A 15,110-nucleotide genomic window follows, 5' to 3' on the forward strand; every position below is an offset into this window, starting at 1 on the left:
GTTTCTGCATTTCCAGAAGGGATTTGAAGGATCCCAAATAAAATGGAGAAGCAGCCTGGAATGACTCTCTGTTGCTGGTGCAGACTGATTTTGGAGATTTAGGGGAAAAGATGCTTCATCCTCTGTTCTTAAAGGAGTGACCCCAGTGCCATCAATTTGAGAATATGGCTGTTGTATGACATTGAAAAAGAACAGCCTACCAGTTTAGCCCGCTCAGCTTGTCTGCCTGCTGTTCAGGTCTTCGGTGTCTCTGGAGAAGAGGCTGAAAACTTCTGTAGCAATCAGGAGAGGTACTTGGGAGGCTTTGCAGGAGCAGAGCACAGATCTGAGATTAGCACTGATGCTATAGCACAGCTCTGACGAGATAAACAGGGACCTACATCCCATGCCATGGCGGTTAAATTCAGAACGATAAAGTGTTTCTTTACCTGAAATAGATGTCTCTTGCTCACAAGTCAGACTTTAATTCCTGACAGATCTCACACAGCTAGCTCTGAGGGTGCTGACTGCCAAGGAAAGTGCTTGTGCTTTCCTGCACATGCTTCAAAAGGAGCAGATAGATTACTTCAAGCATAAAAAATAATAGAAAATCCCAATACTTGATTTACAGAAGAAAAAAAAAGCCATTGTTGGGGAACAAGAAAATGAAGTCACTGTTCTTGCTGTGTCTCTATGTTGAGACAGAAAGAGGTTGTAGCTCCATTAGAGTTGTCACTATCTTTTTTAAGCAATCTGTATTTCTGATTTTTCCATCTATGCCCCAAAATGGAGCATTCCTAATTGACACTCCTAGAACAGTCATTTTTCTTACCATTAGAGAGCCATCACAAAATGAGAGGCGAAGCCAAACGCGCTGTCAGAGCCCCCTGGGAACGCCATCTGTACCGTACCGATGAGCGCTCAAACTGCCGCCGCTGTGCTGCGGCCGGTGATGTCTCCGGGGCACCCTGCCCTCCCTTGGCAGGGCACTGTCAGAAAATAAACTTCAGGCTTTGATTCACAGCTGCTATTCCTGCCTGCTGTGGCAGGCCCCTACTCACGAGTCCCTTCCTCACGCCTTTGTCTGGGATGGTTGTGTCACTGCAGGTGAACTCCTACTAGGCACACCTCCGTGTGAGCCACACAGCCAACCCATCCTCCTCCACAGCATCACTTTTGCAAAGGCATATAACTTCTCTGAAGCCTTACTGGCAGAACATGATGCATTTCAAGGCAGGGCATTTGGTGCAGGTGTCACTAGTTGAGCTTTCAGCTGCATTTTGGGCAGGTGCAGGCATTTATCTGCCCACGAGGGACAGGCATGTGCCTACGAGCTAACCCACATGCTGGGCAGTGGCTGAGCGAGGCTGGAGCAGGAATGGTTATTTCATGGTTTAAGTAAGACTGCTATCACCCTGCTATTAATTTCAAGAAATTATGTGCCACGGAGAGACTGAGTGTGCTGTGAACAATCTTAAATCTCTGTGAGCTCAGCAGTGATGGAATTACATGCTTTTCATGCCTAAATTACTTAGTTATTCCACACAGGCCTGCAGTATGCGCTGTATCAGCCTGCACAAATGGGTGAAATAATTACCAGCTATTCATCCCTTGTTTGATACTGGCATTGTTTTTTGTCTTTATGAAAAATAACTTTAAATATACTGCTATTTTGTAACTTCAGGTAATCTTGTCTAAGACTGCTTTTTCTCGTACCTTGGACCCAGCACAGTTGTTGAAGATACTTGGGGAGAAGCAAATGGGAAAGAAGGGAGAGCTGTGTTGGCTGAAAGGCTCAGACCTCACCCAAGAGCTGCTGTTTCAGAGGGGCTGAGGAGCTGCCTGCTGTAAGCAGCACAGCCCAGCCCTGCCACGTTATTGCTGGGTGGGCTGCAGGGCACCAGGAGAGGATTCTGAGCGTTTCCTTCCTGCAGACCCCGTCAGGTAGAGGTGTTTTTGATGTACCCAGTAGCGTGCGTACAGGCAGAGACAGACCATCCCTGTTCCAAGCCGTGTCTCCTTTGTGCTGCTTCTTCACCCTTCCCTGCACTTGAAAACCGAGTGCTGCAGGAGGGCGATGCGGTGCCGCCCGGCCGCTCTGGCCAGCACCACTTCCCCACCTCGCTCAAAAAAGATGTATGGCCTCAGTCTGGGCACCCTGGTGAAATAGCCGTGATGAGAATATTTGCTGCTCCATTACCCGTTTAGCCTTATGTTCTTCAAGGCACTGAGCTCTGCTATTGCTAGAAATAAGAACTTTTTATTAGCAAGAGCTGAGTCACTGTGCAGCTGCCTCAGATCTGAGAAGTCTCATTGCAAAAGTAATTTGTATCAGCTTCCCAGCTGCCAGTCCTAACACCCTAAAAAATGTGGTCCTGCGTGAACTTGGCTGAACATTCTTAAATGGAAGCAAACGTGGTGATTTACATCATACAGACACCGCTGCCCCACACACCTGCAAACAGAGTGGGGAGCAAGAGGGAACGAAATCTCCAAACCATGAGTGACTGAGCCCTGCTCGGTCACATCGGTGCTGGTGCACCAAGGCAGTCTGGTGTGTGTTCACGGTCCAAGGCCGAGAAGGGAGCCAGGGAGATGGGCACTGTGCAGGAAAGTGCTGAATGCAGGCAGCCTGCTCCCTGTTGCAGACAATGCCTGTGCTGGAGCCAGTAACTTAACGGTCAGCAGTGGGGAAAGACCAGGGCTATGGTTTGTGTTTTTTTTCCAAGGTGAGGGACAGTTTTCCTGAGGTTATTTGAACTCAGAGGATTGTCTTGGATTGTCTTGCCCTTCAAAAATGGCATAGTGTCCTTCATAATGGCAAAAAGGGCATAACATCTATTTCTGAGATAGATTTTCCAGGATCAATGGCACTCTATTATTTAAACCATGTACAAACAAGAAGTTGGGCAGTCTTTATAAGCAAGAACTTCTGTTTTCTTTTCCTATTTTTTTTTTTAATAAGGAAACTGCATTGCTTATTTATCTTTGGGTAAAGAGGCTATAAATGCACTAAAGCACAGAAAACTCCATTTTGCCCACTCACCCCGGGAAGCCCTGCGTCCTTCCCAAGCTGCTGGGAGCAAGAGGCACAGCTCTGCCTGCTAGGGGCCTCGGCTGGTTTCTGTGCCATCCTCTGCTGAGAGCTCACTTGATCAACGCACGGTTTTCCTGAGTTTAAAAGTTTTCAAATACGAGCCAAGACCCCTTCCACACCCACTGCCATCCACTGCAGAGGTCTGTCCCAGGCTGCATGCTGCGGAAGGGCAGAGCCCCCCAGCACCCCTCTTTCTCCAGCCCAGCGTCTTGCTCCACCGCAGCCTGGCCAGCTCGGGTTCCTGCCTAACCACTCAAGTTCTTGCCCTCTCTTCCAGGAAGCCTGAACGTTTACCTGCGGTTGAAAGGACAGACCACGATAGAGAACCCATTGTGGTCTTCAAGTGGAAATAAGGGCCAGCATTGGAACCAAGCCCGCGTTAACATAAACCCCCCGACTTCGTTTCAGGTAAGGGACTGGCCTGTGCGTTGCTTCGTGGTGCAAGACCTCACACCAAAACTGGAGTATTTGGTTTGCTGTGGAGGGGGACATCACGAATGGGGCAGGCGTACGGTGACCCTTGCCTTCTGAGACAGGATTTCACAGCATCATTTCAGGTCTGAAAGCTGCTTTATGGACAGATAATTGCCTTCCTTGCTGCAAATAGGTGAGCACCACAGAGCTTAATAATGCACACTTCAATGGCAGAGCAGCAGCTATTTCCTAGGAGAGGAAATGCCGTTCGGTTTTCAGACAATGCTGTTAGCTGATGATACATGTATATATATATTTATTTATTTTAGATTAGCAACCGGAATATGAAATTTCTTCCTGCGAAAAAAATATTTAGGGTCTGTGGTAATGTCTGTGTTAGAAGTCTCTTGGTATACTCGTGTTCTCCACGAAAAAAGGAATGCTCCAGGCCTCTGCTGAGAGGGGCCGAAGCAGCAGTGCTGCCTGTACAGGGCAGCGCTGTGGCAGAGCTGCTCGCTTCATTCACTGCACGTTATGACAGGTTTCAGACGTCTCTGTTTGGGTTTGACAGTGAGATGCTGACAGACTGTTACAGGCAGCTCTCATTCACGAGCTGTTTGTAACTGGCACAGACCCAGAAGCAGGCTGCCACCAGCAGGCCCGCCTGTGTTTGGGACGTGGGTTGTGCACCACGATGCCTGGCTGCCCAGGTGCTCTGTCCCCTCTCTGGAGCACCCAGGTCCCCCCAGGGAGATGGTGGCTTTGGGGAAAAGCAGACATTGCATGAGATTCAAAACTGCTATCTGAAACCTGTGGGTTGGGGTTCAGTGTAGGGGTAGCTGCTGCTCCTGACCCTTTGTTTTTATTTCCATGCGCGAGAGGCAATGAGAGAAATGATTTGGCACAGGTGATGACAGAAGAATTGCATGGGAGGAAATTAGAGGAAAATTATTGGAGAGGGATATGCAAAGTGTAGCGTGATGTGACGCTGGAGTTGAACAGTGATGGAATTGGGCAAGAAAAGCACAGAGGAGAGGATGAGTGCTGGAGAGCATGGCAGGGAGCTGCTCCGAGGGGGTAAAGGCAGGGCAAGTCCAAGCAGAATGAACAGTGAGGGAGAGAAAAATGATTTAGTATCTGAACATAATAACTGCAGTGGTGAGGGGAGAGAAGAGAGGGTCGGGGAAGCTGAAATGAAGTGTTTGCAGGTGTGTCCGCGGGAGATTCGTGAGACTTGAGAGGGGCTCTGGCAGCAGTAAGGGAAGGGTGGGGGTGTCAGCGCTGGGCAGAGGGATGCCAAGGGTTTGGCACCAGCAATGAGGAGTGGAGGAGGGCGATAGGGTGCCAGCTGGGGGGCAGCTCATCAGGCCGGAGAGGAGGCACAGTTTGGTGGAGGGGCGAGCTGAGGTCTCTGCCAGGCGCAGGGCAGCCTGAGGCCCGAGCCCGCCGCTGGCCCTGGGGATGCGAGCGTCAGCCCTCGCAGGGGCCCTGGCTTTCAGAGAAATAAAGTCACTGGGGTCGCTTCTGCTGCTAGCACACCTCCCCTCGTATTTCTTAAAGCCATGTTCACGGGTGCCACTACTGGTACAAAAAAAATGGCAGCTCCTCTTCTTGGCTGTTTTTCACCTTTCACATTGTTTTTAAAGGCTTTGGCATAAAATAGATGTAAAGCCATGAAGCTCTGCACAAATATAACAAATAAATGTCAGGGTGGTGGGAATCTTAAATTACTTTTTTAACTGCCCTTGCATCACACAAACTTTATTTTCTATTTAGGAGTCTAAATAGGAAAGAATATAAACCTCCCAGTTAAATTTAAGGAGAGTGTATTGAAGTGAATCTTTGCAGTAAAACAGTACACTGACACAGAAATTAAAACTTTTTATTGATTAATTTGTATGGGGAAGTGCTGCCCAGACTTGTTTATACCTCCCCAGTCCTCATGGCAGATAACAAAGCTTCTGTCGTGAAGGGCTGAGAGCATTACAGCGCTTTGAGTCAGGAGAAGCTCTGCATAAAAGCTATCTCAGTGCCAGCATCAGCTCAGGAGTTGGTGGAGGAGCCTCCGCCGCACTGCCCCCAAGTGCTGCTGCTTCAACAAGGCTCTGCAGGTGTGTGCAGGACTGAGCATCCCTTCTCGTCCCACCCTGGCCGCTCACATGAGGCCATTGGAAGGGGCCATCTCGCTAGCGATGGTGTGGTGGTGGTGATGATCGTGGTGGTCACCATTGCTGCCAAATTCCAACCTGGACCACTGAAATCTTCAGCCCCGTACAGGCAGTGAACTGGTGCCCAGAGGCAGCCTGTGGCTGTTGGGAGAAGTGACGTCTGAGATGTGAACCTAAAGCTACAGACTTGCCATCATGCTGTCTGGATGGGGACATTCATGGGGCTCATCTCCACTTCTCTTAGGAGATTTGCCAGGAAAGAAAAATCGATCTGAAATCATGTTGAAGAACAAGCTGAATCCCCCAAAGACTCTCGGGATAGTTCTGGGGGCACTGCAGGGATAATTTCCATTTCCCCAATAAGAGAGCAGAGCAGCCGTTGGTGTATTTGTAAGCCCCACTGTTCTTCTGCTAACTGCAGTATTTTTAACAACAGCTTTGTGAAGTCACAGACATGCAGATAATAGGTTTTGTGGGAGACTGATAGGAGATCCTGATCATCTGGCACCTCCTGCAAATAGCTGTGAACTGCGGGCTGGATGGTGCCTCATGCGCTGCCAATATTCATCTGCGGTGATTTGTTCAGAGCGTGTGGCCAAGCTGCCTAATAGCAAGCCATCTTTGAGGCCTATAAAACACACTGCCAACTGCAGATTTTAATTAAATGCTCACCGTTGTATTTGCATAGAATCGTTTTGTCTGGAAACAGTGTTTTTCATTGTCAGGAAAGATTCGACTTGAGACTCAGCTGCAGGTGATAAGCCTTCTGCCAAGGAGCAGGAGGGCAGGCTGTGCTTTGGGGGAGAGGAGGAGGCGCTCTCCTCTCGAGCTGAATACTCCCCCTTGTCAGAGGCAGAGTGGAAAAATTGTGAGATGGGTAATTACTTGAGACATTGTTTTCAGACATCAGGATAAATTATGGAAAAGCTCACTGTTTTCCCAATTACAGTTCCCTGTTGCACTAATATACACCTCGTTACAGTAATTAACCTACAGCATCGCACTTCAGTGAAACACTGATGGAGTCACCTGCTCCAAACGCACCGCTTTCACATTTATTTAGTGCTTTCCGTGCAGACCTTGCCGCCTGCCTTAGGACACCCCAGGCAGGCTGTAAATACACGCCTTCATCTCGGCAGCTCTCTGCTGCGGGGTCAGGCACCTGCCGGCTACCCAGGATGGGATGGGTCGTGGCCCAGGCTGAGGGACGTGCTGAAGGGCAGGGAGGAGAGCTGCCGGTGCCATGCGATGTCTCGTGGCATCAGGCTCCATCGCCTCGTGCTGCTGGGCGATGCTCCTGCAGCCGGGCTGGCTCCAGGCAGAGCGGAGCCCCTCTGTGATTTACAGGGGCATCTTCCTCCACCCCGAGAGTGTACTCATCATTTATAATGAAAGTTATTCATTTCAAACGAGCGGCTCTGCCTGAACTGTATTAATGAGCAAAGAAATGTCAGAAGCTGCCAGAAGAAGGGGCTTGGACCTGTGTCCTGCTGAAATCAACGGACGCAGAGAGAGCCCATCCGAGTGCCCCAGCCACCTCCCTAATGCAGTTAGTTCATTACCAAGTGTAATTTAAGCATTTTGCTCCAGATGGTATTAATATTTTTTGTCAAATTGGCTCTACCCCCAAGAGTTAATTTCTCCATTAGTGCCACAGCAAGCCCTTATAAAACTCATTGAATTTCATGCATATATTGTTGCAGATTAAAGTTTAAAAACTTTTCATCTGAGTTAACCAAACATATTTCAAAGGCCTGAGGGGGCGGGGGGAGGAAGGAAAGGAGAGAGAGTTGTGCAAATGGTGCTGCTTGGGAAATGCATTCCGCATGTAATTCCTTCATCTCTTTAGAATGGCTTTGAAGTTTGCTAGTGAATAAATTCCTTGCTTCACAGAATGGGTCCACTCCTCTGCAGAGCTAATTAAGCAGCAGCATGGCAGGACAGCATCACATCGTGTTTGGGAGAGGAAAGCAGACAACTTTGTTTCTTTAGTACGACAGCAATGTGCAACCAACCTTACAGCAAATATACTGCTCACCTTGCTACAAGGCGTGCGTGCCCGTACAGGCAGCATTTCCCTTCCCAGGTGTGCAGCTGGGGTTTCAGAGTAGGAATATTTGACAGAATATGACTCGTAGTCCCCTTAAAGCACAAGCATCCTTTTGGCAAAAGTCAAAGCCCCGAAGAGGAATGAAATCTCTACCCTGACCCTCCCTAAGACAAAATAATGTCCTACAAAAATGTAAATGCAAGACCATTCCTAGAAGGGATCAATGCTTCTGTGCACAAGTATGAGCCACTGAAAGGAGTAGGAGAGAGGTGGTGTGGCCACTAGCATCGGTTCCTGCCATGGCAGGAGATGTGGGAGGTTAAAATCCACCACAGCTGTCACAGGAGATCTCTGGGACCTTGGGGGTTACAAATCAAAGGCAGTCCCCCAACCCCTGAGGTAAATTGAATCCTTGTTAATGGATGAAGGAAGACCAGCCCGACTCCTGAGAGGTTTCTCACCAGTTTTTTGTGGGCCAGGAAGCATCTCCCAAGGGGAAGGGTGCAGGGGAGGCAGCTCCCGTCCTTATGCAGGCAGAGAAGTGCCACCACAGTGTAGGTGGAGGAGCCTGGTGTGGGAAATGGGGGGACTGGCTGGGCCGTTTTTGAGAAGCAGAGGCCTCATTTTACTGTGGAGCTCTCCTGGCCCCTTGGTGTGTTTTCGCACAGTTTGGAGTCAAGGGGACGCTCAGTTCTTTGACATGGAGCAGGCGCTGTTCTTCAAACTGTGCCTCTGCCGTTTGCTTCAAGTGGCAGGAGATTCTGAGGAAAGCACCCTGAATCTCTTTAAATCTTTGCATTTAATCCCCTTTTTTTCCTTGCTGGGATTTGCATCCACCAGCAGTGCTGAGGTGCTGAGTGCACATACGTGTCAAAGCCTACCCTTAGTGTTTCCCATTGTTGGTGGCCTGAGTTGTCTGTTGTCTGAGATGTCCTTGGTGCGTGAAGTGAGACCCTAATGAGAAGGAGAACCTCCAGAGCATCTCTTCCTCTCGTTTTGGCACAGAGACACCATGGAAGAAGACACCGAAGTATGTCGTGGTGGGAATTGTGAGCTCTGGTGTTTGCTCACTGTTAGAGGCTGGAGGCAGAAGGCAATTCAAGAGCAGGAGACTCCTGTTTTTTCTTGCAGTCTGCAAATGCCCTATCACAAAACTGAATTTAGAGAACTAAGCATTTTCCTTGAGCTAAGCTCACATCCTGTCTGTTCACCTCACAAGGATGTGTGAGCTCAGTGGTCATTTTCTGCCCCATACAAAGTGTTTGCGTTATTCCAAGCCCCTCGGTGCAGTTTAAAGCTGTGCAAAATGCAGCTATATGTTTTCTGCTTGTCGTGCTATCAGCTGTTTGTTCTTTATAATTTTTTGCAGCTCATATTTGAAGGGATCCGGGGCCCAGGCATTGAAGGTGACATTGCTATCGACGATGTATCAATTGTGGAAGGAGAGTGTATGAAGTCCGACCAGCCGGCCAACAGTAAGTGGCTCTTCTACACCCTGGGGAGAGCAAATTGCTTCTTGAGCTGCAAAATTGAGGTATCTTTAAAATGGATGTCCTGCAGGAGAGCAAAATACTGTTGGGTTAAGTTGGAGAGGCTTACATTGAAAAGTTTTCCCTTCCATCTGCACAGCAGAGGAAGGAGCCCCTGGTGCAGGAGGGCCCCAAGTGCCTGGAGCATTTGAGGTGGCATGGCCATCCAAGGGCTGCACTTCTGGCAGCTTTGGATGGTTCCAGATGGACAGACAGACAAAGCAATATTAGAAAAATGGTTAGGGGGTCAGAACAATGTGAAATTAATAAATGGAAGTATCATGATTGCCTGTGGACCTTCTTTCATCCCTCCACCCCCATGTCTGCATTATAACACAAACCTTTAATTCTACCTTTTTCCCCCTTTTTGTAGATTTACGATCAGGTGCTGTTGGGACATTAGCGCATATACGACTTATCGCAGTTATCATCCTCATGTCTGTCTTAAGTCATCAGAGGTGACCTTATCCTGGCAGAGGCTACAAAAGATTCACCAGGCACTGGCATGAAGAAAGAGTCTTTGTAAAATGGACATTTAAAAACAAACTACCAAAGATTCCTCCACTGACTGACTCAAAAGTTAAATAAATACATAATAAATAAAAAAAATTAAAAAGCACTGGGGACATAAAAGGCATCACGGGAGTGTAACTCACTATGAACCACGTGTGAGAACGAGATCTGGCCTAAGTAAGGAAGAGACCTTCAGGTGCTTTTGTGGTCAATAATGAATACAGCATCATCTGGTTGAACTCTCGGAAAAGAGCTATAGAAACCCTTGTCAAAGCACAAAGTCATGGCTGGTTTTGTTTCAAATGAATAGTTTGCTTGTTACCATGGAAACCTAATGGCCTGCCAAAAAAAAAAAAAAAGGAAAAAAATGGAGAGAGAGAGGAAATAATAAAAATAAAACACAGAGAGAGAAACACCTCACTGTAAACAGGGTATGTGAAGAGCTGGCATTCATTTTCCCTTCAAGAAGGTTTTTAGCATAGAGTTAAATAAATGTAGGCCCTTTTGCCTTTGGCTGTCACCTCCCCTAGAGAATAACCCTAAATCAGAGCTGTTTTAAGACATTTATGTTTCATTTCTCATGGCTATGCTTGATAACTGTATGCTGTCTCCTTTTGCATGCATTACTATCCAGGATGTGCGACCTGGGCTTACATATTACACAGGCTTATCGGAGCTTGCTTGCGGCCACTCGAACACCCCTCTCCCCTCCCCAACTAAGTCATCTGTTCTAATGAAGTGAAGAAACCAAACCACCGTCTTTTATAAATTGCCATGGAAACCAAGTGCCTTCAATGAAACAAGCCTGATTTAAAAATATATATATAATAATAATAATTTCAACACAGAAGCTTGCACTGCTAAAATGTGGTTTGTGCAAACTATTTTCTAAACAAACTACGGAGCCTGGGTGTGCAGACTGCAGGCGAGGAAACGAAGCCGCTCCTGGAGATGGATGGACCTAAGCTGCTGCGTAAGCCCTTTCGGATGAGATATTTGTTGTTTAACCTTCCAGACAGCCATGGCCTTTCAGCTTATTATCCATTAGAAAATAGCTTCCGTTGGTCCTGGAAATGGGAGCAGCACTTTTGATTTGTTTGGTTTGTTTCAGGTTATCAGGTGGGTCAACCAGAGGAAAAGGTGGTTAAGATGCACTTAGCGCCGGTGGTCAGAGGCAGAAGGGGTTTTCCTGCCCTGACCTCGGCAGGCAAGGCTGTACGGGCCCGGGGCGCGCGTGGGGACGGCGGCGCGGGGGGACACGAGGCCACGGCCACACTCCACGGCTGTGGGGGCACAGCCTGGTGCTGGCGACGCGCGGGTGGCGCGGGGCCTCTGCCCGCGCGGGCAGGGAGGGGGGTCCTGGTGTTGTGGCGAAGTCTAAAATCCACTCTTGTGACAAAAGGAAAGCTGTGCACGCGGTGTTGCAGCTGCCCGAACACGTACCGTTAGCCAGCCGGTTTTCCACTGCATTGTAAATTTCCCTGACAGTTGGTTATGACAATTTGAAGACCTTTTTCCTTAAATTATCTCAGCTTTTAACTTCATTTAAAAGAAAAAAAAAAAAAGACTTTTGTCTAAAGAAGAGTATTATTATTATAATTATTATAATTATTATTATTATTATTCTGTGTTCTCTCAACACCCTAGGATTAAAAAAAACTGATATGCAAGTAATTGGAGTACAAACATGAAAACAAACAAACGAGTATAATATTTGCAAATATGAGTATAAAAAGCACAACGAGATGCAGTAAAACGTTGACAAGGCTTGATTTTTTTTATTCTGTAGAGAAATGTTTGTGCAAATTCAGTAATTCAACTGAAGAGATAATTTTACAGCTATGTTCAATAAAGCCTCTTTCCAGGTAAGGTATGCCGCGTGGTACGTGTGTTTGTTGAGCTATGTGCATGTGCGCCCCGGACGGGTGCGACTGGGATGATGTGGTTTTTTCCTCTGACAAACTGGTGCTGTCTGAAGATGTAATGGTCCGTACTGGTGGTGCTCAGGGGAAGGAGCTTTCTGAGGACGCTGTCAGAGCTGGTTTGTAGGTGTTTTGTGGTGTCTAATACCTGTGCTGCAGTGAAACAGCTGCTCGGAGGACAGTGGGAGCTCGGAGCTTGGTTGGACTGTGGGGTTTGACGCTGCAGGTGTTTGTAAATAAAAGAAATTTCCCACTGGAAGCACTGGATTTTAACTGTGGACCAGAGAACTGGGTCAGGTATGGTGAGACCCTGATGCAGATTTTCTCTTAGGAGGTCAGTGTGCCTTGTAATTCAGGATTTGTGGACGTCAGACCTTCACGAGCATCCTCCTTGTGAAAGCCAAAGGACCGTGGTGTCATCCGAGAGACTCCTCTGTGGGCGTTTTTGGCGTGGCTGTCTCCGGAGGGGCCAGCTTTGCACACACGCTGCAAGACAGGCCGTGTCCGGAGCCCTGCCGGGAGGGAACGTCGCTTTTGCAGCACTTTCCCGTTACAGTTCCTGCTGCACCTCTGGCAGTCATCAGAGCTGGGCCCTGTGGCCCGTGGCCTGGCTCGAGCAGCAGCTGAGGAAGCTGTCTGTGGCAGGAGGTCACCACCACCGTGGGGCCAGGCCCCACCACGCCGGGCCTGGCCTGCGTCTCCTCACGCTCGCTGACGGCAAGGCTGCGGCTGGGTTCTGTGACACCCACTGCGCTGTCCTGATCGGGTGGAATGGGGAGCGTGGAAATAAAGAGTGGCCATCTGTCAGTCATTTTGAGGTAAAGCGTGAACCATTCTGTTCCCTTTAAAATGTTTTCCCTCAGATTTATCCCTCCCAAAAACCAGACTGAAAGTAAACTGAAATTTGGATGCCCGTTGTTCGGCGCAGGCCCGGAAAAGTGACTTTGAAGCTGCTGCTCCTGGCCAGGGACTCTGTGGGCAGGGAGGATTTGGGAACTGTGCTGCTATGCCTCGTTCTTAGGCAGCCTGGAGATGGCCACTAAATTGGAGATTGTGTGTTTTGTGGAGATCACAAGCTAAAACTGCAAACTGAAATCCCTGTTTCCTCCTCATGTTTTGATTTTTCTTTCCTTGGTGGAGGACAAGGATGAATATTTGATGGAAGTTTTCAGCTGACAGCCAAACACCAAAGCTGTCTTTCAGAGCAGGATAGGCTGTTTTTTCCAGAAAAAGGACAAGTCTTTGTGTGACAGGAAATTTATTTGCCCTGCCTATTTCAGTTCTGTTCTGCTCACTTGGGTGCAGAAGAAGGTGCTAAGAAAGGCAGGCTTTTCTCCTTCAGATGTTGGTTCAGTAGTAGTGCTATCTTCCTTTACATTCCTAACATAAGGTACTGAAAAGACAGGTTTTACCTTGGGCCACGAGCAAGAAGTACAGACTGAGACAGATATTTGCTATTCTGGATTTGTATGTTCCTGACATATTTTTTTAATGGTTCCTTTGTGTGAAAGTGGACTTACAGCAACTACAACACCTGGCTGCTGGGATCAGCTGCCAGGCTTTTTAGGGAAGCGGCTGTGGGAGTCAGCTGGGTGTTCCCAAGGCAGAGGTAGGTGGACCCCACAACGAACTTTCCAATGTATTTTATTCTTTCTCAGGGTGATCTGGGAGAACAAGGACATTACTGGAGTATTCCCCTTTTGTCACCTCCAGCGAAGGCATGCAAGTTCATTTTTTTCACAAAGCACGCAGTTTGAATGGGAAATCCCACACAGAGTTGCCAAGTGCTTTGATCTCACTGTGCTACTTCTCCAGCCAGCCCCAGCTAAGCTTGGATCCTGGATGGGACATGAGGGAGGATAAAAGAACAGAGACTACAAGGGGGAAAACACATCACAAAACATTTTACAAATGTACAATTAAGATTTGAAGGCAAGGAGCAGCTCCTGGAGAGCCCATCAACGTGGTGATAACTTATGCGTATAAAAATAAAAGCATTAACTACTGGATAGTACAGAGAACAGGTTCTTTACACTGAGCTCACATCATGTCAGCCAGTTTTTGGAAATGATTATCTAAGTGTATGCTACTGTCAGGCCCACATAAATCCTTGGAAATGTGAAATTCCTTCATGAAATCAGAGGCTTTGGAGGAGGAACTGCCAGCTCAGCCAAGGAGATGGGAGAGGCTACTGCCTGTTCCTAGGCAGAAATGTTGACCTCTGGGGATGCCAAAGCAGCTTCCTCCATGACACCAAACACTTGAATCTCTGCTGCATTCACCAATGTAAATATCATCATTTAGTCAGAGCAGCTCTTGGGGCAGTCAGAATCCCCAAACTTTAAAACAGAGCTGATCAGTTAAAACATCAGCTTTTTGTTCAATGTTGGTTTCTGTTTTACTGCCGTGTGAGGTCAGTGAAATCCCTTTGTAGTGAGCAGTTTAGTCAGAACAATTGGATTTATTTTTTTTTCCCACCCTTGGTGGAAGAGGCCACACTGGTTTAATTTCTGGAGGATTTACTCACTAGTATCATGCATCAAAGGATAATTGAAACACTCTTCCTCCCCCAAAAGAACTGCTATCCATCAGAAGAATGGATTTCTAGAGCAGTTCAATAACAAAAGTAGTCTCCTATCATACACACTATCTGCCTGTATATAAAGAGGTTGGATGCCAGCTGGATTATTTCTTGTATTTTCCTAGAAAATAATAAAAACCTACAAATATATATATATTTCAGATTTTTTTTTGGAACCTGCACCACAGGCGCATGCTCCATCATTTATGGCTGCACCACCACAACGCAAGTCAGTCCCAGCAGCACAGAAGGAATTAAACTCATGTTCTAGCCACTGGGTTTTCCTTCATGCCAAGCATATCGCTGCCGCACAGCTCGTGCAGTCCTGCAGTCGAGGGATATTTACTCTTCAGAAATGTTAGGTCATTTTTTCTAAACCCCGATCCCAGCATCTCCCTGTAGCTCCCACAGGAACGCACCCCAGCACACAGAGGCAAGGAAAGCACCCTGCAGGACACAGAGTGGGGAGCGACATGCGGGGCACGCTTTCTCATCAGTCTTAAAAACCACTGAAAAGGTGGAAGGGGAATGATGCATTTGAGTTTTGCCCTCTACATTACTCATAAGGTCATGGCAACTCCCCACTGTTGGGAGGTTTGTGATCCCCACTTCTTGCTGCCAACATAAACGTGTTCATGGCCACTTTGGTGCCATATGTTCTTGGGCCAGCAGCATTATGTTTGTGGTGTTAAGCTCCTCTCACTCTGTACTCCCGACCATCTTCAGGTCCCCTTTTCATTGTTTTTGGCCAAGCTAAAATATTTCTATCTCTGGTGTAGAAAATACATATAGTTTAAAAAATAAAAATAAAAAGAATAGGAGCTATCATTATCCCAAATACAGGACACTTGGGGTAA

At 47.6% G+C, this 15,110-nt stretch overlaps 1 protein-coding gene across 5 annotated transcripts in view; it reads left to right on the forward strand.

The window, feature by feature from the left end:
- The window catches only part of MDGA2 (MAM domain containing glycosylphosphatidylinositol anchor 2), a 336,382-nt gene extending 324,759 nt beyond the window's left edge, over positions 1-11,623 (forward strand). For all 5 annotated transcript variants that reach the window (XM_066998721.1, XM_048065998.2, XM_048065999.2 and 2 more), the window contains 3 exons: positions 3,354-3,484; positions 9,078-9,183; positions 9,611-11,623. In XM_066998721.1, the coding sequence (XP_066854822.1) occupies positions 3,354-3,484; positions 9,078-9,183; positions 9,611-9,699 (326 nt within the window). In that variant the 3' untranslated portion in view covers positions 9,700-11,623. The remainder of the gene's footprint in view (positions 1-3,353; positions 3,485-9,077; positions 9,184-9,610) is intronic.
- Positions 11,624-15,110: the final 3,487 nt, after the last annotated feature.

The sequence above is a fragment of the Anser cygnoides genome, chromosome 5 (genome assembly GCF_040182565.1).
Source record: "Anser cygnoides isolate HZ-2024a breed goose chromosome 5, Taihu_goose_T2T_genome, whole genome shotgun sequence".
NCBI classification, from domain to species: domain Eukaryota; kingdom Metazoa; phylum Chordata; class Aves; order Anseriformes; family Anatidae; genus Anser; species Anser cygnoides.